The sequence below is a fragment of the Mytilus edulis genome, chromosome 6 (assembly GCF_963676685.1).
Source record: "Mytilus edulis chromosome 6, xbMytEdul2.2, whole genome shotgun sequence".
NCBI classification, from domain to species: Eukaryota; Metazoa; Mollusca; class Bivalvia; order Mytilida; family Mytilidae; genus Mytilus; species Mytilus edulis.
The window spans coordinates 79251548-79277234 of record NC_092349.1 but is presented as its reverse complement, the minus strand read 5'-3'; the positions used below and the strand labels follow the sequence as shown (position 1 = coordinate 79277234).

The 25687-nt window shown below is 31.5% G+C and overlaps 1 protein-coding gene across 2 annotated transcripts; it reads right to left on the bottom strand.

The window, feature by feature from the left end:
• On the bottom strand, positions 1-24670 carry LOC139528548 (multiple epidermal growth factor-like domains protein 10). 2 transcript variants are annotated; one of them, XM_071324579.1, is made up of 11 exons: positions 24379-24670; positions 14352-14437; positions 13677-13838; positions 12449-12577; positions 11792-11920; positions 10711-10836; positions 9830-9958; positions 3027-3155; positions 2483-2611; positions 2013-2117; positions 1-951 (listed from the first exon to the last, which is right to left on the bottom strand). In XM_071324579.1, the coding sequence occupies exons 1-11, from the start codon at positions 24477-24479 to the stop codon at positions 134-136; spliced, it is 2043 nt and encodes a 680-aa protein (XP_071180680.1). In that variant the 5' UTR covers positions 24480-24670; the 3' UTR covers positions 1-133. The 2 variants fall into 2 exon arrangements, with proteins under 2 accessions (XP_071180680.1, XP_071180679.1); XM_071324578.1 differs by lacking the exon at positions 24379-24670 and adding an exon at positions 16612-16884.
• Between the last annotated feature and the right edge of the window lie 1017 nt (positions 24671-25687).

The window sequence follows — 25687 nt, the reverse complement described above, 5'->3', positions numbered from 1 at the left end:
TTATGCCTGAGAACGTCAAGATCATTTTAATAGAATTAACATAATTATAATGTGTTTATTTCAGAATGTACATAAAACGGCAGTGAGACTTGTATTTCTATACATATTTGTAATCAAATGTTTGAAAATGTGTTCATTCATTGGTTCTTATATTCAGGGTCTCTGTTGAACCATTTTGACTGCTTATTGTAATCTTTGGAAGAAATACACTGTTAAGACTACCATTTTCATCGATGTCCATTGTGCTGTAATCAGCATCAGTTTCTGATTTCTTCTTCAGACTCGAGTTCATTTTTAAGTATCCAGACTGGATGCTGCTTTCGCTCTCGTTTCTGTCTTTTTTGGTGATCATGTCGAGGTCGCTGCCATTGTTAAGTCTTATAGAAGATTTTGCATCTATGTAGTCATTGCATTGTCTGTTACTCCCATCGTTTGTCTTTGCAGTTCCTGATGCAGGTTTTATATATCCAGAGTCAGACTCATTGCTAGATTTCCGTTCTTTTGTCATTTTGTTGATTTCTTGATAACTAGCACATTTGACATCCCTTATTAATCCTGTATATGGATTCAAATAGTCCGAACTATCACCATTACTCTTTATGTCTCCACTTGAAACTGAGAGTTTACTGAATCTCTGTGCATCAGTGACAGACAGGTAAATATTCCGTGTTCGTTTTGTTGTCGGTTGTCTCTCTTTGATTGGCGGTTTAACATCAGTTGAATCGGCATAGCTGTAAGGATAATTTGGTAGTAATTTTGAATCTGGTATTTCAGCGTAGGTATCAATGTCCTCGTAATGATTACTGCTAAAATCGTCCCTCTTCATCTTCTGCAGGTCCTGTATAGCTGACATACGTTTACGGCGTTTCAAAACGACAATAAGTAAAAGGCATCCGACCAAAACCAGAATTCCCACCACTATACCGACAGATATTCCTACTGTTGATTTATCTAAAAGTAAGAAAATTAAAAGTATAAAGACCAAATACTAACAAAACTACATTTTACTGTGTAATAAAACTTCTGTTGCCAAAAATTAAAAAAAAAGTTTTGCTCTTGCAATTTTCCATGCTTATGTTAGTCCTCCAACAAGACGGTTTTAAAAAGGAAATCTCCTATGGATGTAACCTTTTGTCTTTTTGCTTGCACGAGTTTGTCATGCTTATGATAGTCCTCCAACAAGACGGTTTAAAAAGAAATGTTCTTATGGTTGTAACCTTTTGTCTTTTTGCTTGCACGAATAGAAATTTCTGTCATTACACTATTATGAGTGTAATACGTTAAAGTGATACGAAAAATGCGTTAATTTTGATGGATTATTAAGCATTAAAAGGGATAATGCGACATGGCCATTGGTTTATCGATTGATTATTGCACATTGATGATGTCCATCGGTCAACACGATGAGCTTTCCCTCAATGGCAACAGAGGCGTGTAATTTCCAAGAAATCTATTATATACAAAGACACTCACACCTGCAAATGTTATTTTTGTCACATTCTTTTGCAGTCACAGAGTACAAAAGGTTTTAAAGATCGGATGTTGAAGAAGTACGTAAAAATGGGACATATGACATTGTATTGTTATGCGTAAAATGTATATATCAAGGAGTTTCTATATAACACAAACATATGATTAACTTTTGGGAAACACTGAGGATGTTTTTGACTTGTGACAACGTGTGAATATTTGACAAAATTATACAAAACAAGTCCCAACAACGGTTTTTTTTTTGTGTCATTTTGGTCTTTTGTGAAGATTTGTCTCATTTGCAATGTCAAAGATCTGTTTGTTCAACATTTAACTCTCTTCGTTTTATTTCATATCATAAAGTCATTATACTGATATATCGTACCGAACATGATATTGCAAAGTAATAAAATTACCTTAAAAATATTGTGTATGTTATCAATTATTTAACTTGGTCTCTGCATTTTTGTTACGACTTTTAATAGATAGTGCATTTTACCACACATATTCTTTTATTATTAATAATATAATTAGAAATATACCATCATTACTGGCATGCATTTGTTGACAAACTCTGTCAACTGAACTGCAATGTTGACAGCTACATCTTTGAGCACAGTCAATTCCATAAGTACCAGCACCACAAGCTAAAATAGGAATAAAAGTGAAGTGAAGAAAGCATAAACACACATTTCATTTTATGTTAGATTTTTTTTTATTTTATTGATTCGTTGATGAAGTTCTTTCTATGGTCTTTTGAATTTACATGTTATCAATACAAATTATTTGACTTTGATATATATATATATATATATATATTGATGAATATTCGGTCAACCTTTGTGAGAAAATCAAAACAACCCCAATGTGTCGCCAACAACAATTTAACAAACAGGAAAATATAAAATTAAACTTTGTTTGTAGGCACTTAAAATTTCCGTAAAGTTATTAAAACAATAAGTAATTGTTAATTGCAAATGTCCGTTCAAATAATTATAAAAACAAAACTCACTTTCATTACAGTGCAAGCCATGTTTCCCTGCCTCACATTGACAGTCACCAGTCACGTGCTGACAATGTTGATTTTCTAAACAGCCACAGCGTTGAAGACACCCAGCACCATAGTAACCAGAGGAGCATTCTAAATAAAAGTTATACTACAACTAAATTATCCACTTATATTACATAATGTTAATCATTCCTTTGGAAGCTTAACAGTTCAACATCCTGCGATACATAGCAAATGTGAAACTACTGAGCAAAATAGTATTGTTGCAGTCATATCGTCTGTATAAATCCTAGTTTGAAAAGTCTAATGACAAAATAATAACTATATGAGGCTGATTAGGTTTTTTTATTAAATCTTATTTCAAATTACTTTATTGGTAATCTACATGTAATAATTTTGAATAACAAAACAAATTCCGTAACTTAGTCGATGTATTCAAAAAAAGGTCAAGAAACTACAAAAACACCATTGTGTAGCAAAACCGTTGCCAAAAGGGAGAACTACTCTAACAATAAGTTTGTTTCGGGACTTCATGATAATAGCTTACTATGGTCACAACTTAACCCGGTCCATCCTCTATCACACGCGCATTCACCAGTCTGTGTGTTGCATACTGACGTTCTGGAACATTTACATGTGTATATACAGCCAGGCCCATATGATCCTACATTGCATGCTGAAAATAAGTTAAAATTATCATTGATGCCAAAATTAATTTGGATTCAGTTTTTTTCTTACATAATATTTTAATTCTTTTAAATGGTTTAACAATGTTTAATAAGAACTGTTTACTCGAAAAGAGATTTGCATACAAGCTGGATTGAATGCGTAGTTTTATAAATGTGACTTTAAATCTGAAATATGAGTGTAATCATTAATACATAATAGAGGTTTGCGAACGGACAAAACTCTTCGAACGTATCATTAAGGAGCAGTAATTTTATTATAATAAAATCCAAGATAAATGTCTACCGTTATTGCAGTGTGTTTAAAGAAAACAGTTAACAATTGCATAATATTTTTGCAACCTTGCATTTTATTTTTGTGGTTAAAAATCGGTGTTCCAATTTATTTTCTGTTGTTGAATGTTACGTATTACTACGTTGAGTTTCGTTTGTGTACACTTCGAATATACGCGTTCGATTTATCTCCCTTATCCATTTAAAAAGATCATTGTCAGTTTGTAATAGTGCGGTGACTGAAGGCATATTTTTTCGAATTTAATCTCCCCACCGAACACACACCTATATAATATATCTTTGGAAAGAGAAAACCTTGTACTATAACAATATGCCTGTCGTCAGGACTTGATATGGTCACATTTTTTTTTAAATAGAGGTCATCTGTACAAATCTGTGAAAATTTTTAAGGGTTTCAATTTTAACTCTTTTTTTTTCTATTTCTAAACTCTACCTAAATACAAACGATACTGTTTTTGGCTTTAGTAATGTTTGTTATTATACATAAACCTTAATCATTAAAGATTTTTTTATCAAAACAAATCCTAAAACGCCTTTATACAAACAAAATTCCAAAAATTCTGTTTTTAACCCATAAAATGTTAAGAGCACCTTAACCTTATAAATAATTTCAATTTCAGGTATAAAATCAGGTGTCATGAAGGATAATACTTTAAAATTATTTTTTAAACTATCACTTTGGGTGAGGTATCGAACCAAAGCAATAGAACAGTAGAGTCAAATATGACCTCAAATTGAATTTGCGGATACTTCTGGTTTTTTTTATAGACTATTCGTTGCTTTCGTTTTTTTTTTCACAATTATTGCTTCTTCCATAGTTTTATCTGTTGTTGTGTATCTTACTCTGGTTAATGTCTACTACATGATCGATTTTGTACCTGTACCCCCCTTTTTTCCTTGCAACGTACCACAAACTTCAAAAGTATTCCATATAAACAAAGAAGATGTAATATGATTGTCAATGAGACTACTCTCCAACAGAGACCAACTGACACATTAATTAACAATTATAGGTCCCGTTGGACTTCAACAATGAGTAAACTCTATATCGCATAGTCTTCAATTCCCAAAATGAAAAATGTAATACAAACGAAAAATCTAACGGCGTGATTAATGTACAAAATAAATAAGAAAATAACTAATATAGTATATAGAAACAAACGACAACCACTGCATTACAGTCTCATGACTAAGACAGACACATACAGAATGTGGCGGGTTTAACTTTTTTAAAAGCGCACCAACCCTCTCCTAACTTTAGACAGTGTATATTAGTGCAACAAGCTATATATAAAATCAAACGCTACCTCTTTATCGTCATTTTCATCAACCGTCACAATAAACGTTTTTATAATATTTCTACACATTTCACTCATTGACACAGGTCTGTACATGAAAGGTTCTGCTCAAAGCAAACACGTTCTTTTGAGCACACAGATTTGCCTTTAAAAGTACATACAAGTACTGTAGGCAGTCCGAAGACATTTGTCGCACAAAAAATACCGGCTTCAAACCATCCTATCAATCCATCTAAGATTTAACCGAATCTAATAGGTGATCTAATAGGTTGTTTAAGAAGGTGTGATGACATCCATATGCTTGTCTGCAAAGATGCTGGGGAAACATTATACGAGATGTACACAATATCTTGAATTCGCTCAATTTCAGATCATGGTTATTAGATAGAGTCGCACTCCACTTTACGAAGAATAAAATCCATTGGCATTCAATGTTTCAACAAGGTATTTTGAACCAAACTCATGGTACATTTGTGAAGCCAAACCTAAATGAAAAGGAGTAAAACTTTTTTCGGCCACATAAACGATTGACTCATTAATTGCCAAGCATTTACGCAATTTCTCTGGTGCCATTTCATGAGAATAGACTTGGCTGTATACAGTATCATCGAGTAACCATAAAATGAATTGCAATAAATACGAAGGCATTGCCTGAATCGAAGAAAAAGAGGCAATTAATCCGAAGTTGGGTATTCTTCTGTGGAAATTAGTTAAGTTTCGATGTCTTTTCTAAGTATACTTTATATCTGTGCGTTATTTGTGTCTATTACTGTTGACATTGAGATTTTGAGGTGAGTTTGCAATTGACTAGCAGCTGATTTGACATCTTCAATAGTTATGTTGCTACTGAATATTATGTTAGATTTGCCTTGAACTTGTTGAAGTTGTATTACAACTGAGTTTCTATAGTTATCAATGAGTTTAAACGGCATTTTACAAGTAGAATATTTTAAATTAGAATCAGTAGGAAGACGACATCTATATTTATCAAGTAATGTAGTCATAAGGAATGCTTTTCTTCACCATTTAATCGTTGTCAAAAGCCAAAATAAAATAAGTAAAAGCAGTATCGTGATCTGAGATTTCTGCTTCCACGGGTTTGGAATTTTGTTTGTTTCGTTTTAAGCAAATAGTTTGTAATGCAACCAGAATGATAGAGTGCTTGAAGTTTAAAAGATGGACGAGAAACTGTTTCAACTTTAAAATCATCGCCATTGCTTTCTGCCACGGATAAAACATTCTTAATACACTTATCTGATTCAAACTTGCGTTGTTTTCGATCTTTCTAAAATGTTTTGTTGCAACAAAATATCAAGCGCTTCAGTTGAACGACTGCATTCTATAACGCGTACAAACACCCGAAACTGAGGGACACTGAACAGTCCGATAATTGTCTGTCGTCATTAAATTTCAGGTTAGAAGCATCCTCGCTCTCAAAGGGGGAACAATTTTGTTTACTAGTGTAACTTTTGAAGTATGGACGATGGTAAACTGCCAGCAGTTCTTCAAATTTACAGCTATCGCATGAAACACCTTTATGTTCACCTCATCCAATCTTTTATTCATTGCAGATACAATGCAGAACAAGGTTGACTTCCCTATACTGGTATATTGATTCAAACTTTCAGTCGGTGATGTTTTTTTGGCATATTAAGTACTGCATAAAATTTAACGACTTTTGTCTTTTCTTTGGACTTGAAGTAGCAAGTTTCAACGGACTTGACCATATCGTACACATCACGGAATATTCACTGAAACAATCCGTCAATTGTTTTGATTTTTACAATGAGACTTTTCTAACAAAGTATATTTGATGTTTTATAACAAAAAACATAGAATAATATAAACATATACAAACAAAGTATGGGCCATATATTAGTGCACTTTATTCGAAAAAAAATTATATATAATAGTGAAAAAGGAAGTAATTTCATATATCAGTTGAGAGCTAATTATTGACTAATACACAAAATGTGATGGAAGGAAAGTGATAAAGTTCCGTATTGAAATTGAAGTTGTTAACTCTTTTCTTTTTCCGTTTATTTCTTAAGACTTTTTTCATATTTAGGTTCCGAAACTTTTATCAGTAACTAGTTTTACGAAATACTATATGCTTAAAATATTATGGGATAATTTTAATTTCTACTATGAAGAAGAAACTAAATTTATTATTATAATAAGTTTGTGTCTGAATTTGCAATTAAAATTACCTCAATTTTAAACAGCCAAAACTTAGCAAATTTTATAAGTTAGAAGAAATTAAAGTACTGAATATAATATTTTGACATATGAAAATAGCTTCAGAAAAAAACATTTCAATTAAAGGTAAGCAAACATACACAAAGGAGAAGGTTCACTAAAACCACGTTTTGGCCCCAAAATATAGCAGTTTTACAAAATTGTTAAAATGTAAACTTTGAGTTATTTATTTGAAACTAGAATGCTTCTGCTACATAAATATGGGCAGTTTTTTACAAAACAATGTACATGTATCGGGTACTAGCATCATTAAATCATGCTAAATTACTGAAATCTTCACAGTTTTAGCATTTTAGTTAAATTTTAGACGGTTTCCGTCTTAAATGAAAGTGGCCGCATTTGTGTTCATTCTTTATATTGAAATGTAAGTTGTATTTGATGAAAATACATAACATATATAAAGGTTAAGGATGAACACGGATGCGGCCACTTTCATTTTTGACAAAAAACATCTGAAAGTGACATTTTTTGGCATATTTGATAGATTTTTCATATTTAAGCTAGAATCGGAGCGTTTTAAATGAGTAAATCAGTTTAAATCTTTCACATAAACTAATTGAATCAGCTGAAAAAGACACTTAGGTGTTTAAAAAGTGTCTAAAATCTTTCGTCAGATGAACTGGAAATTTGAGGCCAAAATCGGCCCTTACCGGACCTACTCCTTTTCATTTTGAAATAGGGGGGTTGAAACTCTCCAATAAAATTAACGGTACCAATTTTCTTGCACCAGATGCGCATTTCGACAATACATGTCTCTTCAGTGATGCTCGTGGCCAAAATATTTGAAATCCAAAGCTTATATAAAAGATGAAGAGCTATAATCCAAAAGGTCCAAAAAGTATAGCCAAATCCGTGAAAGGAATCAGAGCTTTGCATGAGGGAGATACATTCCTTAATTTATAATAATTTCTAATATTTTGTAACAGCAAATTTTAATAACACAAAAAATCCGTATGTTCATGCCAGTACCGAAGTACTGGCTACTGGGCTGGTGATACCCTCGGGGACTAATAGTCCACCAGCAGAGGCATCGACCCAGTGGTAGTAATAAAATTAACGGTACCAATTTTCTTGCACCAGATGCGCATTTCGACAATACATGTCTCTTCAGTGATGCTCGTGGCCAAAATATTTGAAATCCAAAGCTTATATAAAAGATGAAGAGCTATAATCCAAAAGGTCCAAAAAGTATAGCCAAATCCGTGAAAGGAATCAGAGCTTTGCATGAGGGAGATACATTCCTTAATTTATAATAATTTCTAATATTTTGTAACAGCAAATTTTAATAACACAAAAAATCCGTATGTTCATGCCAGTACCGAAGTACTGGCTACTGGGCTGGTGATACCCTCGGGGACTAATAGTCCAACATACTACTAGTCATTAAACCGGCTTTTTAGAAAAATATGACCATACGAAATTCTGACGACAGGGCCAAAAATAAGGAAGATATTTGTATTTAAGTTAAGATCATTTTTAGCCGTGTGTTATTTGGGGAGATTAAACTCGCAATCTAGAGAGGACCCCCTCTTCTGTCAGTCAGCAACCCCCCCCCCCCCCCCCACCCCTTATGAAAAGTTCTGGATACGCCACTATATTATTATCCAAACATTCGTTATAAATATGGAACGAATAAAGGAGGGTGAGTTTGGGTAAATTCTATCTCCTAGAATAAAGCACCCAACAGAAAAGTCTCGATGTGCATTAGGTCAAATCGGTCCAACTTGCTCTAAAATTATTTTTGGGAATAAGCTACAGAAATATAAAGGTGCACTCGATCAATCGTAAAGTTATAGAGTTTTGTGTATTCTTGTTGAAAATATGAGTGCTACAGCACCAACAAAAATGATAGTTAGATAGTTTTTAAAAGGTCCATTTTCTTTAAATTCCATTCCCAAAGTAAAAAAGAAAAACATTAGAAAAAACAAAAAACGAAGAAAACATATACAGCATTCCATAAAAGCTCCATGAAAAAAAATAATATATAATTATATACTAAAAAAGAAAATAAGAATCGCATGAAAACAAAACAAAGCAAAACAAAATTAAATACATTACAGAACATATTTTTAAAGTGTTAACTGCTTTTTTCTTTTTTTTTAATATTTATTTCAATGTTTCCCTTTAGTCATCTTCTTGACTTTATCAGTTTAGCTAGAATATAAATCAGATATAATCATTTAAGGTCAAGAAGTGATCATTTGGATTTAAGAGTTGGGGCAACGAAGTTACCCTGGATCCGAGGAATGTTTTTTTTCAAATTAAAAGCTAAAAGCGTTCACGCTTAGATTAGTTTACCTCATGTTTGCGAAAGACTTCTTCCACTGATCTGATCCTTGATAAGATTCAAAAAGATTCCCATTCCCTACCATCCCAAAATTCTATATTTACCCTTTTTCATATATATATTTTCAAAATGATGTTGTCATGTTAATCAAAATATTTTGTACGATTACTGTCCTGGCTCTAAATATTTTATATTCTTCGCCATGATTTATTGACCAATTAGATTTTCAAATGTTTAGATTAAACCGTAAATTGTATATCATATATTATAGATATCAAGACAATATAATATGTCTACGACTCTAAATGGTCTTACAAATTCCAAAATGTATATATTTTCTATGTAAACGAAATTGCAAACGTTAGAAGATAACAACCGATAGTCCAAAAGTATTGAATAAATGAATGCTCCCTCTTTTTTTTTCGTTCGTTCGTAAGATGTTGAGAAACCTCCATTAAGTGAAACTCCTTATACACCGTTCAATTATGGACGATATGCAAGTTATATTTGATTAAAATTGAATTACTTTTGCTGCAATCCTTTCCGTGGAAGCCAGGCTGACACAGACATTCTCCAGTAACTGGATGACATCTTGAGTGAGTATCACAAGTACAGGTGGAATTACATCCACTCCCAAACGAATTTTCTGGACAATCTGTAAAAATTATTAAAATATTGTATACCGGGAAAACACTTTATTATTTACTTATCATAGTATTTGTTTCAGTTACGTAAATCACGTATTCCTTTGGAACGAGTAATGATGTTATGCATTAGCTGCTTAATAAACTGTTAAACACCTTATCGCTGTTTTTGTTTTTTTTTCCATATATCAGATTTTGTCCTTTGGATTTCCAGCTTTTTATATTACTTACACTTTGAAGAACTGGATCTAAATAATACTCTCATTACCTAACATTATTGTTAATTGTTGTCCCATTGGCAATCATATCATATCTCTTGATTTTTATTTGACTTGTCTGCCATTTTTTTACCAAGTGTGTTGCATGATCTTATTATACGGACATGGCGGGTGATAATGCATAGCAGGAGAAGCTTTCCTTTTCAAGTCGAGTTATCTCATTTATGCGTAATTCGATTCTAACTGGACTTTCTTTTATGACTTTTAATAAAAAGGATTCATGAGATCTGAACAACGGTCAACATATTTGCCTATGATGTATAAGGATGACATTATTCAACATCAAATAAGTGTGTTAATGACAGTAACAGTACCAATTTTAATGCATCAGATCAGCATTTAGACAATTAATGTCTCTTTAGGGAAACTCAAAATTAATTTAACATTGAGGAGTAAAATATATATTAGTCTGTAGTTATTCATAATATTCATGTTAATATGTGCAAACGAGTTTGGGTGCATGGCTTTAAATACGACCGACTTACTTTCGTTGCATAATCTACCAGAATAACCCGGGTTACACGTGCATTGTCCGTCCTTTGGATCACATGTTCCTTCTATACAATTACATGTACCAAGACAGTCTCCGCCAAATGTACCAACCGGACATCCTAAAAAACAAGTTTTTTTGGTACATAGATTTAATTAAACATAATTATGTTCTTGTACATTCATTTAAGTAAAATGTATTGTTTTTAGCATCATAATATATATGAGTGGTCAATAAATAAAAGGAGCATGTTATGTCTGTTATCAACAACATCTACTAATTTCATTTTTAAAATCTAATTGTAATGTAGATAAATGTGGATGTTGGTAAATACCAGATGCTTGTTCCAAATGCTTTGTATCAACTTTCCATAATTGGCGTACCTTCGTTATTGACAATAGGTGAATCATGTTGAGTAATATAAAACACAGACGTGAGTTTTATCGACATAAATTGGACTATCTACAGACTTCCCTGTGTGTTAACAAATGAGCATTTTAAGGAATAACATTTTAAACCTCGTGAAATGAAATACAAAAATGTGGTCGCGTTACCCCGGTTTCTATTTATAAATATCATTTGAACAAGGAAATACAAAAATAACACAAATGCCCGGATAACATTTCCTTTCAATTGATCACACACAAATCAATTGTAAAATAAAACTCGGACAAAAATGTATTGTTCTCTCAATAATCCGATATCCAATCGTACAAACATATTTCGTATATAATCTATTTTATCCCACTTATCTTTGATGATAAAAATAACCTTGAATTTTCAGTATTACTTGAATCGTTGACGTATATGAATCAGACCCAAAAATATATGCGCAGAATTACATACTTGTATTGGTTTCCGTTTGAAAACTTCTTTACAGTGTCTGTATACTATTACAGATTTACCCTATAATTTTACAGATTTACCCATCAAGTATTTAAAGCGTAAAAAGCACATACAACCTTGCTACTAAGTTAATGATACCTTTGGTCTCAGTACAAATCATTCATCAAGGGTACCTCAATTGGTCAAACAATACACTTCATAGACGCATCTCTTATAATTTGTTCACTTACTTTCATCACAGTTGTTTCCCTTGAACCCCTTTGGACACAAGCAATGACCGGTCACGTGATGACAAGGTACCTGATTTGGACAACTACAATTACGGGAGCACTCCTGTCCGTAAAACTGATCTCGGCAAACTGAAATGAACAACATGCTTATATACAGAGACAGGCTATGTAGTGCCAAATGTTTATTTGGTATTTCAAATTGATTTTAAAACGATTTTAATATCCGTATATTAATCCATGTATCTAAATTAAAGTTACGACTGCATATTATACAAACACAAGAGATAAAGTGCCATTTTTGTATTCGATATTGAAACTTCTCTTAAAATGTTTCCTTTATTTGTGTATGAAGATTAAACCTTGTTACAAGAATGCATATTATACAAACGTTTAGATTTTGTGCCAATTTTTCTATCTGATATTGAAATTTGTCATTTTATTTTACCTTTATTTGTGTATAACGATCTGTGAGTTAATAAATTAAATAAGTAGTCTGAGAAATCAATCTGAGCTAAAATACAGAAAAATTGGTAAGTATCAGTGACGTCATTTATGTTTCTCCACGAAATATACACTAAAATATCATTTGATTTCTAGAAAATAATGTCATATTTTTCAAACAACAAAAGGATAAAATCGAATGTTCTCTGGACTTACTGTCATGACAAAATCTGCCTTCATAACCTATGTGACAACTACAATGGCCAGTCTCATGATCACAGTCAGAGTGTTCTGAACATTTACAAACCGATTGACAATCCATGCCGTAATATCCATCTGGACACTCTATAAGTAAAAGAAGTTCAATAATTAAGATTCTTATGGAAATCGTATATTTAAGTTATCTACCTTTTCAAACAAAGTACAAGATAAATGAATATGAATAATTATTTTGAATGGATTAAAATTCTAAACGACCGAATTCTTCCAGATTCATTAATTTTATTCCTGCTTTCCTGTAAGAGATATATGCAGCGTTTTTATGAACTAACATTAAAGTTTGTTTGGTTGTCCGTCTTTTGGACCATAAGTAGAGTTATAATAGAGTTGTCCTTTAGTCAACATAACTTACGTTTTTACAATTGATAAGTTAAATATAGGAAAGGGAGGCATATGTATCCATCTGATGAGTTATGCCTTTTTAACCTGATTTGTATGGTTCGTTCTGAGGTTGTACTGTTACACCACTGTCCCAGGTTAGGATAGGGTTGGGATCCTGCTAACATGTTAAACCCCGCTACATTCTGTATGTATGTGTCTGTCCAAAGCCAGGAGCCTTTAATCTAATGGTTCACGTTTGTTGATGTGTTACATATTTGTTTTTCGTTCATTTTTTGTTCGTAAATTAGGCCGTTCGTTTTCTCGTTTGAATTGTTTTACCTTTGTCATTTCAGGGCATTTTATAGCTGACTATGCGGTATGGGTTTTGCTCATTGTTAAAGGTCGTACGGTTACCTATGATTTCTGTGTCATTTGGTCTCTTGTTAAAGAATTGTCTCATTGGCAATCATACCACATCTTCTTTTTTTATATTGAGACAAAGTAGACTTATATTTTTACAATTGATAAGTTAAATATAAGAAAGGTTGAGCTAAAGTAGGCTTTAAAAAGTCATTTCTGGTCAACGCATTTTACGTTTTAATCATTTAAATCTGTTGGAGTGATCCTGAATTTTTATATAGATCATTACACGCTGTTTATTTTTGTTTTTTCAATTAAATATACAATTATGAAGGAAATATTTCGCTATCTTTCGAAATGGTCGGAATGCATTGCATAAATGGTTCGTGACATAGACAACAGACACAACATTGTACTAAGTCCTAACAACTGCAATTATTGTAAAGGGGTAGTTACATCAAGGTTATATTAAAACCTGTCATACCTTTATCACAGTGTGCTCCAGTATAACCTGCTTTACATTTACAACCAGTCTTTGGGTCGCATAGGTCACGTGTACAATTACATGTCAATTTACATTGTTGTCCATATTTACCGTCAAGACATGGTACACTACAGTTCTGTCCAAAATGGCCCGCAGGGCACGCTGAAAAGAATATTATTTTTTGATAACGAAATTCATTTAGTTTTCAAATTGGAGCAACAGTTTACATATTTTTTTTTTGTAGTAATGAACATTCCATACAATTAAGATAGAAATCACATTGATAAAATTTGAATTTAATTTAGAATCATTTCATCGTATTCTCAATTTCTCCAAATAAAAAAAACACAACACATTTTAATATGAAGTTAACAATATTTGAGAACTTTGAAAAGTCACATCAATATGTAAAGGGATTACATTTTTCTTTTAAGATCTCAATCCTTTACGTTTTAATCTCAAGCAGTTGTACAAACGAAACGTACGTACACGTCTATCATATAAATAGATACAGAAAAGCAAGTTTACAGTACGTAAATTACGGCATAGTGGATAACACATAAAAACAAATCAACATGTCAACATATCAATATTTCAAACTGTATTCAAAAGGTCTATAGAGTCTATAAGCAAGCATTGACTATTCTTCTTTTTATCTAGAAGGTCATTAATTACCTATACACTTATTGTCCACTTCCATATAATCCGGACAACATGTCATTTCCAAAACTCTATGGTACTGTCCATCTGGCTTCATTCGTCTAAACAGAACAAAATAACAAAATCAATATAAGTCATTTCTGCTCTAGAACTCGAAGTTCTTGGTACACAAAAAATAGATTTATACTGTACGCTATAAAACCATGTTCACTATTTTCTACATTTGAGAATGCCTGTACCAAGTCAGATATATGACTATTGTTGTGCATTCGTTTGATGTGTTTTATCATTTCATTTTGCCATTTGATAAATGGACTTTCCGTTTTGAATTTTCCTCGGAGGATGGTAGTTTTGTTATTTTACTTTTTATATGAGAAACACATAAGCGTAGCCTTCAAATATTTAAATGTATGTATAAACTTAATGACTACACTACTGACTAGGTAATACATCATTCTATCCATTGCAACATCATTTCAATATGCTTAGATTTGTAAGGTGTTTTTCCTTCTATGTTACTGGGATCAGTTTCATTTAAACTAATGGTTGGTTGTTTTCATTTGAAATTTAAATCAATGACTATGTGCAATGAAAAAAATGTGTTTTATAATAAAACTATGTAATTTTAGCATGTGCTTACGTTGTACATATTTAGATATAATTAAAACATTATGAAAAAATCATTCTAATATCACCAATTATTATAAAACTGATAGTGAAATATAACGATAGAGAAAAACGTTAGTTTGATGTGTATCTTTTAAAAATTAGCCTGTGTCATGGATTTTGTCATTTGTGGATCCGAATTCTTCTCAAGTAGAAATTATTTTACAGGGGTAAACGTACAAATTCTAAATTTCAAAATCTGTTCTTTTCAAGACTAAACTTATGACTGACATTTTCCAAAGGCTAAACATGTAAAAATAATAAGAGCATTTCTATTAACAAGATTTGGAAATATTCTAAATCAATGTTGAAAATTCCCAACAATAAAATATTCACATTTCCCTAGGATTTACGTACGAAGAGATTAAAGTATATCGTTTTTAAGCATGAAATAATGTTACAGGGCAATATCAAAATACTATCATCTAGATCATGATGAGACTGAATCAATTGATGAAAATATATACATATTCTTTTTTTTTAAAGTAGAAGATAATAATTTAAAAGATTACCTAAAAAATGACAGATGAAAAAATCATAACCAAACGAAAAAAACTGAACGGATAAACAACAATGTACAAACGCCTTACACATAACTAACAATTTAACAATATACGGCACTAAAACCAGAAGTGTGCTCAGATATCATGCAATTACAAATCTATGTTAATATGTACCACAAAAATCACACACACGCGCATGTCATCTTGTATCATGATATTGATTAAGATCGGGTATTCTACATGTACATGTTTATTTTAACCACGATTGAAATGAAACATTTTAAAAAGATGAAAGTACCAATACCCACAGAGAATTTAAATAAAAGTAATCCGAACAAAATCTGAAAAAAAATATAGTTAAAAATTATAAAGCAAATGTTCATGTTAACATGAAACTCTGCACGATTTATTGGTTTTGCCGTACACTTTCTTTTCTTTCTAAAACACAATAATGAATAGAAAAAGTAATTTCCGGATAGCCAAAATGTACATGTACGCCTACTTTTTTAATACACGTTTTTTTTCATGGAATGTATCCAAAATATTTGTCTTACATTTACTACGTATCATTTTTCACGTGCTTGTTTGATGGATTTGTTAGAAATATTCATTGACTTGAATTTTACGTGAATTCAAATTTTAACGAGTTCATACTCCATTTATAAAAATAACATTCAAATGTTCCCCATTCTACAATTCTGCAAACTAACAAAAATTGTAAAACGAAAATGTGTTTATAAAATGTTTAATACGTACACAACAATGTGAACTTTATTTAAATCGGTCCTTTATTATCAAGATATATATTTTATTATGCAAGTGAACTAAAAGCAAAAATATACACATGAATAAGATGTGGTATGATTGCCAATGAGACAAATGTCCGACCTGACTTAATGACATAGAAAAGTGTAAAATAACAAAAATACTGAACTCCGAGGGAAATAATAATTCCTGAGAAGTGTAAAGAATTGACGAAAACACTACGTAAAAGCAGAGCCAAAAATTCAGCATTAAAAAAAGCTCGACCTAAAATGGGTTAAAATGATTTAATTAACGACGAATCTTCATATTGTGCGATCTTGATACGATTTAAGTCTACTGACCTGATGTACCGAGGACATGCATTTTGTTCTGTCGTACTTAATCCATCGGTAAAACTACTGACAATCAGTGAAAGTAACAATATAAACGAACAAAGATCTTTAACCATAACGAATTCACTACAATTCTTGTCAGTATTAGAATCAATGAAGAAATGATTTCCGTATCTAGATATTAAATCTTAATGAAAAGGACTTATTTCCGTTTCAAAGATAATTGATTTTTCCAAAACAACAAGTCCGGATGTATTCGGATGGGTTGTCATTGTTTTACTTATGTGTATTGTTTTAATAAGTTTAAACGGCGATAAAAACTTGTTTTTCCTGTGAATGAAACATTTTACAAAACTATTAATCTATTTCAAATCAAAATGTGAACAATTTTTTTTTTACCAAATATATGTATCTTGTGTAATCAAAATATGAAATCTCATATCTGTTTACAGTGTTTAACACAATCAATAAAGTTTCATATTGGCATTTGGTAATTACTTAAGACAAAGTGCGAAAACTTTAAGGTTTTGACACCGAATCAAGGATCAACTCATTTAATATGTCCAAAGGTCCTGATCTCGACCGTCTGAAATTTGAAAACTATAAGACGACCCCAGACACCGGTTGTCACAATATGCTTTATAAAATTTAGTTAACGGTGATAAGCACATTCAAAGATGTTCGCTAATCGGTTTCATAACAACAAGCTTAATAAAAACTTTTATGAATTGATACTGTATAAATAAAGGAACTAAAAAGCAGAAACAGTGACGGATCTGCGTTTGTTTTCAAAATATAAGCCGTTTAAGATATTTGCTTGAAATGATGCTCTCTACATTTTTCAATTTGAACATTGGCACCTCCTCTCTTTCAAAAACTATGAAACGATAACAAAGATTTTTCAGACTTCACTGTGTATGTTATAAAGTTACATGTATAAAAAGAAAGGTTGGGATAAGCGAGCAAAACTGTTAATTGTATTACATGGATACAACCAGAGGATTCTCAATATTTGTCAAAAATTCTTAAATAAAAGGGGGCCATCCTTAAAATGGCATAAGCTGTGGAATTCTTGTTAAACAATTTGACTCAAATTCTAAAATTTGCTTTATAACTTACTAAAATGTATAACCAAATTACAAGAGATCTATATTAAACAATCAATAATGCATTTGGCAGATAATAAATAATTTATAATTGCGATTTATTTTCTTTTAGACTTAAATGCGATTTTAATTTTGACGATTTTTAGAAAAAAATATGTTTGATTCATATAAAATATTTCGAAATGCGAGTTTAAATTATTGCGTTTACAACTCTGTCGCATTATTCGCAATGATAAAAACCTCGGAACAATTTCCAAATTTACAAGTGTATAAAACATAAACATAGCTATTAAAATATAGCGATCTCGAGCAATTGGAGTTTTCTAGGTCTGTCTGAGTTCATGACACAGGTATAAAAAAAAAAGTACTGGTTATCATCTTTTTTTTTTTATACAAGACTGATTTTTTGTGGATCGAATCTATATCAGTTCACTAAATTGTTCACCTTTGTTTCTCTTTTAAAGTTGACAGTTGTGCCGGTTAGTGTATAGAAATGTATATACTATGAAACTTAGAGCGAGGGGCTCATAGTTTCATAGTATATACCTTTCTATACACTATCCAATTTAGCACATATTTACAACTTGAGTAATCCTGTAATTAGTCTATCGACATGTTTTGGTTGACTAGATGTAGCTCATTTACGTAGTTTTTGTAAATCTACTCACTAATATCATTGTAAAAACGGGATTTCAAAAGGCCGTTGACTTTAGAATGAAAAGATGGTAGCTGCTGGTGTAAGTATGTTTATTGATATAAAGCGGTGTTTTACTATACATGTACGTGTACTTATTTACATGGTAAGATGACAAAATAAATTGACCAAAAGCAGACAATACTTAAATTGCAGTGGAAGCTTTACATTCTGGAAAACATTTTTCAATTTCACATAAAAACTAAAACTATATTGAAAATGCTTTTGAATGAATACAAACAGTTGGATCCCCCTCCCATATCTTTGGTTGAAACACCTTTTAAAAATGGCTGGATCTGCTCCTGGTATGTACCCATAGGAAGTCTAGTAGATAGTTTACATGCATGACATATTTGTCACTGGACATTAGGCAACCAATAATCGACCAATATATGACGAAATATATCAAATTGCTTTATTGATAGTTTCCCTTCAAAAGATTCATGGTTGACTCTTTTTTTGTACAAAGTAATTGCATGGAAGATAAAGGATTACAAATTTTAGATGGAGTTGTACTTTAATCAATGTATAAAGAATCATAATTGTTACTCTGTATTTTAATGAAAGAAACTTTTGATTGTCAAAACAAAAATTTAGATCAAAAGATTGATTAGTAGGATGTTAAAAATCTAAAATTTGAAAACTAATTACAAATTATTTAGTTAAATTTGGAACACAGAATTTATTTCAAAACAGCCAGTAGCAATTTTTTGATTTCTTGATTACGATACAATGAAATCTTACCCTTGTGGTCATTCATGCGTAGTTACTTAGTACACGGAAAAGGTATGTACTATGAAAATTAGAAGGCAAAATCAAGCAATTTAATTGGACGAAAAGTTGTAAGTATGTGCTAATTTCTTTTAATGACTGAACACGACTTATACCCGCATAAACCAATATCTACATAATGGGATTAATTGCAGGTAACATTAATACGGATAAAACGAGGTCGAATTATTCACTTGCAAGTAAGAAAATCATAAACGATCTTTCTTATCTTATTTTGAAAAAAAAATGTATCAAACTATCTGATTAGCGCGAATTATTATATAACTATTTCTCTTTCATTTCTGATTGAAGCACAAATTATGCTCTCCACACAATAGAATGAAAAACAAAGTTTGTCATTATAATGAACAGGAAACAATGAGAAAGGATATCAAGACTTATTTATAAAACATAATTTCTCAATACAGTTGTACAACCGGTCTTTGTTTATTCGCTTTTAGACTGATTTACATTAACCTCTTACCTGTCCTATATAGAACTAATTCCATTTGTCAGTAAAAAGCTAGCAAAAATAGAAGCATAGGTATAGCATGTATAGATTGCTGAATGCATTTGTAGATAATTTTTAAAATCATTTCACATTTCTGAAAGTCAATCAATATATTGCGTATGCATTTTGATATCTAGATGTTATTTGGTATTTGCAACGTTGGGTTAATGTCTCATTGACACTAGCCTCAATATCTGTTTTTATTGATACTTTATCATCATCCGCAATATAACTCTAAGTCGCATTTTTTTTTAAACGTAGTTTAAATGGGTTATTTTTAAAATACTGATTTCATTTGAGCATCATCAATTTCTCTTGACAATGTTCTCTCCTCTATCGGAGGGGATCGTATGTTTTATTCTTGACTGAGTCAACATCTGAATCTTCATATTATGCGACTGTGTTCCGGTGCATTTTTCAAAAGTAACAGTAAAGACCTTTAAATTCTAAGTGATGTATTACGTTTCAGACTATATGATATATTTTCTTCCAGCCTGCTAAACATGTGAATTTTATAAACCTGATTATACGGATTAAAATGTTCTGTTTGAAGGGGCACTAACTACGAGATATATAAAAAAAATCAAAATGTATGATTTTTTTGGTTCAATCATTAATGGAAGTGAAATAGTGAAATACTAATTTGCTTTTATCAGCTAAAATGGTTCAATTTTGTCAAATTAGGCTTATAAACATTGATAATGACTTATTCACTTGCAAGTGAATAACTGGACCTCATTAAATCCGTATTCATGTGAACTCCAATTTAACCCCGTAGAAAGAGATAGAATAACGCATGCATTGTCCGTGTACGTGTATTTAAATGAAAAGAATGTCAACACTGAAAGTAAAACAAGGTAAATAGTTTGATTTACTGATTCGATCCACACAAAATCATTCTTATAAAGGTAAAAACGACGATAAACATAAATGTTTAATCTACAATACAAAATTCAACGTACCTATAAAAATACAATTGCACGAGTTGCTTAATCTATAATTAAACTTATAATTCATATCTATGTTTATGTTTACATCGCTTATATGGTCATAGAAGGTCAACTCGATAGTTAATTAGATGGCGTCTTGGCTAAAATTCACTCGAAACGTAGCTACATCTTATTGAGACCATGTCCTGTAAATTGTTTATTTTATACTTTTTATAGCTTGGAAAAATGTTTTACATTGTTATGAATAAAATATGAGAATTTGAGTCAAATCGGTGAACAGGAATTTGACAGCTAGTGCCCCTTTAAACAGTAGTAAAAGGCTTTCAGTCTGAAGAATACACATAAAACTGTCCATAAGATGTTTTGGAAATGTTATCACAGCCATTTTATCGCGAACGCTTTAAATTTATAAGGCTACAAGAATCCTAAAAATCAAATTTCCATAGAATAGAAAGATAAGTGTAAATAAATAAAACTATAAAAATGTACACTGTAAGATGCACCTTATTGTAAGTTAAAAGCATACGATACAACTTCAATCCCGAGATGATTTTTTTCTTCGAATATTTGTATACAAGTTATTTGTGATCAGGTCATAACAAATATTATGTAATAAAATAATCCCTTTAAATAATGTGCTAAAATAGAGGGAAAAAAATGGGTCGATATTTTATACATTTACCTAAAATTTCGTTTTTGTAGACATCTCTATCGTTTAGATAGACATCTCCATCTTCCTTGTTTCAAAAAATACGTGCGGATTTTTTCAAAACAATTTGGAATAACTTTTATACAAAAGTGTACTCCTCTTTTGTGTAAATATTTTTTGGAAACATTTCTTTTTTATACAATTTGTTGCTGTATGTTAACCATTTAACTTCCAGGAGGTTTTTTTTCTGAAAAAAAATATTCTGATCCCCAATTTGATGAAAAATATATTCTGGTCAAGCAGGTGTCAAAAAATAATATTCTGAGTGTAAATTCCCCCATACCTTAAAGAGTTTAATTTTGAAAAAAATAATCTGATTAATTGCGTCGTAAACTGAATGAATTTGTTCGCGCTTGATGCGAACAAAAGTTCTGACTAAGAAAAAACCCATTGTCAAATTGAGCTAAGAAACATTGATGGTGAATTGTTTATCTGCAAGTGAATAATTCTACCTCATTGACATCGTATTCATGTGATGTTCAATTTAACCCCTTAATTAGATATCGATAACTTCATGCGTGTGTGGTTATTTTAAGAAAACGAATGTCAACATTGAAAGTGAAACAAATGTAAACCATTTGATTTACTGATTCGACCATTAACAAAAACATATTCTAATACAGGTAAAAGCGACGATTAACATTTATATTTTTAATCTGTAATATGAAACTAAACAGTCCTAAAAAAATCCAATTGCACGCGATCCGTTTCTATTTATATCCATAGTTATTAGTGTTGTCAAATCGTACACTTTTGTCTAACCGGTTACTCGTATAATCGTTCGACCGACTAACCGGTTAACCGGTACTTAAAGTTAATGTTTGAAGGCCTTATCAATAGTTAGACACTACACATAGATATAAGACGATGTGGTATAAGTGTCAATGTGACTACATTCCATGCAAGTCATACATTTACGTTTGTTTTTTTTTTTTAAAGTTTGGCCTTTGGTTTTATAAGGCTTGTTTGTGAAGATTCTTGGGTGAGTTTGACTGTTGATAATCAAATACACGGTTTTAACTATGGCGTTTGTACTAACTTCAAATTGAAAAATGAAAAAAAAATCTTGAGCTCGTAGAATTGAATATGTATGAAATCGATGATTCATCCATTTTGTCTTGTTGTCTCCAAAAATAATGTGAGGTGTATCAACTAAAATTGATTAATTCTGATATTCGTACGTATTAGTTATACACCGAGGGAAAGGTGTGTCTTGATAAGAAACCCCGTCAGCTGGAGGCTGGGCCGTATCCCGAGGTGTATAACTAAGTTACACTCCATTCTAAGCTCTATTTTGTTAACATTGATTATTAAATAAAAAAAAAACCGATAGCATATATTTTATTGACAATATCAAACCATGATTTATAAGATTTTTGCTTTATTACATGAAACCTCAATAGTAACCTTTTTGGTTATCTTCGTTCAAACTTTTACAAGTGAGTATATTTTTTCCAATGTCAAGGTTGTTTTGCATATTCCAATTAAATTCTTGGGTTAATATGGATCAGCAGGTCAAGGTTGACTGTATCGTGTATTCACATTACAAACAAAAAAAAACGTCATGCTCCTTGTAAACAGTTGTCAATATGGAAGGGTATGAGACGGACGATATTTTTTGGCAAGGGTTGGATTTGGTAGAAGAGACTAAAGATAAAGGCAATATTATAACCCAAATTACTTACCTGTACCAGTTTTATAAAGGTAATCATAACTAATTTTTTTTTTATCTTACGAATTGATAGAAAAAAAGCCCCTCTCCTCCGAGAGTTAGAATCCCCCTTTTTTCTAAATAGAAACATATGACTAGGATAAAAAAAATATTACTTTCAGTAAAGGAGTAATTAAAGGATTTTTTTGTATTGAAAATAGATGCTTAATTCTTTTTTTGCGGTATTGGAATTTCCGAAAATGTTTTTTTTTTTTTTTTTTAATATCTTGAAATAATTTGTAGTGAACAATATTAGTAATTTCTTATGCTCATGCTATTTAAAGAATAATCAATTTCTATTGTTATGAATAACAATGGCCTTTGTTTGCGGGATGTAGAAGCAGGGGTTTCCAGAAACCCCGCTTGTTACAGACAATTGTAAAAATCCATTGTTATTCGTAACAATAGATCTATTCAATTTACACGTGTTTCAAAAATAGAAACTATGTAGTATAACAATAGAACTGGGGTGTAACATCAAGTATACATTGATTACATTCCCGTTGGTTTGCTTTTTATAGTTTTTGAGTTAGCATTTAGTTTAAAGTATGACAAACACTTGCACGACGGAAATTGCACATTCAGATGTAGGTCTACATAATATAAGATCAAAAATGAAATAATGAAGTAAATCGTAAAATTTAATCGTATTGCTGATTAAAAATTACTGTTAAAAAAATTTGAAACTAATTATGTTTCCTTAAGATCTTGCCCCGAGCTGAGAGACAAGTTCTAATCAATTTTATATTTTTGGATTAACAATACCAATCAATATACTGGACAATTGATCCGTCAAATTAATTACCCCGACGACAATTTTTAAAGAAAACACAACTATTTAATAATGTCAATACAAATTTATATCAAATCTTTTAAAATTGAAAAAAAGTCCAGTTAACCGGTTAGCGTTTTTGGTATTCGGTATTCGGTCGTTCGAACGGTTAACCGTTGACAACACTATTAGTTATGTTTATATCGCGTATATGACCAATCGGAGGTCTTCGGATTTCAACTCGATAGTCAATTAGAAGGCTTCAAGACTAAAATACACACGAAACAAAGCTACGTATTATCCGTTCATATGCTCTGTAAATTGTTTATATCAAACTTTTTTTTTGGATAAATGTTTTACATGGTTAAAATCTAATATGAGAATTTGAGTCAAATCGCTTAACCTGATTTTGATAGCTAGTGCCCAGTTAAAGCTGACGTGTTTACTTCAGCTTTAGGTGCCTAAGTTGAAATGTCGAATTTATTACCTTCTTATTAGAACTTCAACAACAAATAAGAAAATACAGACATTAATGAATTCATTAAAACTTACCGGTACTTTTTGCCGCAAAGATTATCTCCTATCAGAATTGTGTTTACGTGTTTTTCACATAATGAGAGGAAAAACATCAACAGATAAAGATTTGAATTCATACTTGATATATCAAATTCATCCGTTCATCGTTGAATATCTTCTCGGTCTTTACTTTATGTACTGTGCATCAAACAGGATGCACAAGTAATTATATAGTAGGAAAAAATGTAGCTAAGAACTCATGAGTTTGGCAAGATGACTACAACCATCTTGTGTGTATGACACATTTGATATTATTACACATATTTACGTAATAAATAAATAACGACCTTGATGAAGTTGATTTTTATTGGTGTAGACTTTATTTGGGTCTTTGTTGGTTATTTTGGTTGTTGGGTTGTTGAATCAATAATTTATACATGCATGCCCTTATATCTTAAAAGTATAATACGGGTTGTTCGCCTAACAGAGGGTTTTCACATGTTTATTATAGCTCTATTGTCGTATTGGCACTCCTAACACATCTTTTAGGGAGCTACCATTTCATTTTAAAATTTGAAAAAGGCAGGACAGGATGCCAATTTATGTAAAATAAGTTCTAAAAAGATCATTTAAATAGGCAGGACCGAAAATAAATTTAAAAAATGGAGGACAGAGAATTCAACTAAACAAAAAACGGGGACAAAATGTATCAACATCCCCCCTCGCCCCCCCCCCCCAGCCCCCCCCCCCCCCCCCCAATATAAACCCATAAAAATCAAATGATAGCTTCCTTATGTAAATATATATATACAACTCGTCTAAGCATCAACCCAACAATGTTAAATCTGTAAATTTGCTTTCGCAAATTTTTGGTTCTTCCCTCGCCGGGATTCGAACCCATGCTACTGTGATATCATGACACCAAATCGCCTGCACTGCAGCCGTCCCGCTAGACCACACGACCACCTGGGCTCTCAAAAAAGAGCTTTCGCTGGTCGTGTGTTACCTTTCCTCGTCAGTTTTAATCTAGCGGCGTACTACAGTACATGATATATAAGGCATGAAGATGTTATTGTTACAGATCAGCTAAATTATCCATAGTAAAGGATCTTACAAATTAATGTAATATACAGTCACAGAAAATAATTATATTTATAAGTACGTATATATACGTCTGAGTCAGTGACAACTCTACAACAGATGTATCCATCGGATCGCCATCAATGATGGTGATACATGGCTGTGTACATAATGTATATACAACTCGTCTAAACATCAACCCAACAATGTTAGATCTGTAAATTTGCTTTCGCAAATTTTTGGTTCTTCCCTCGCCGGGATTCGA

Excerpts from the sequence above, each read along its gene's own strand:
- LOC139528548 (XM_071324578.1), bottom strand. The coding sequence starts at position 16,718 with ATGGTTAAAGATCTTTGTTCGTTTATATTGTTACTTTCACTGATTGTC. Across the intron at positions 12,578-13,676 it reads TGGAGCACACTGTGATAAAG|AGTGTCCAGATGGATATTAC; the intron begins GTATGACAGGTT and ends TTTTACTTATAG. Across the intron at positions 952-2,012 it reads AATGCATGCCAGTAATGATG|ATAAATCAACAGTAGGAATA; the intron begins GTATATTTCTAA and ends TCTTACTTTTAG.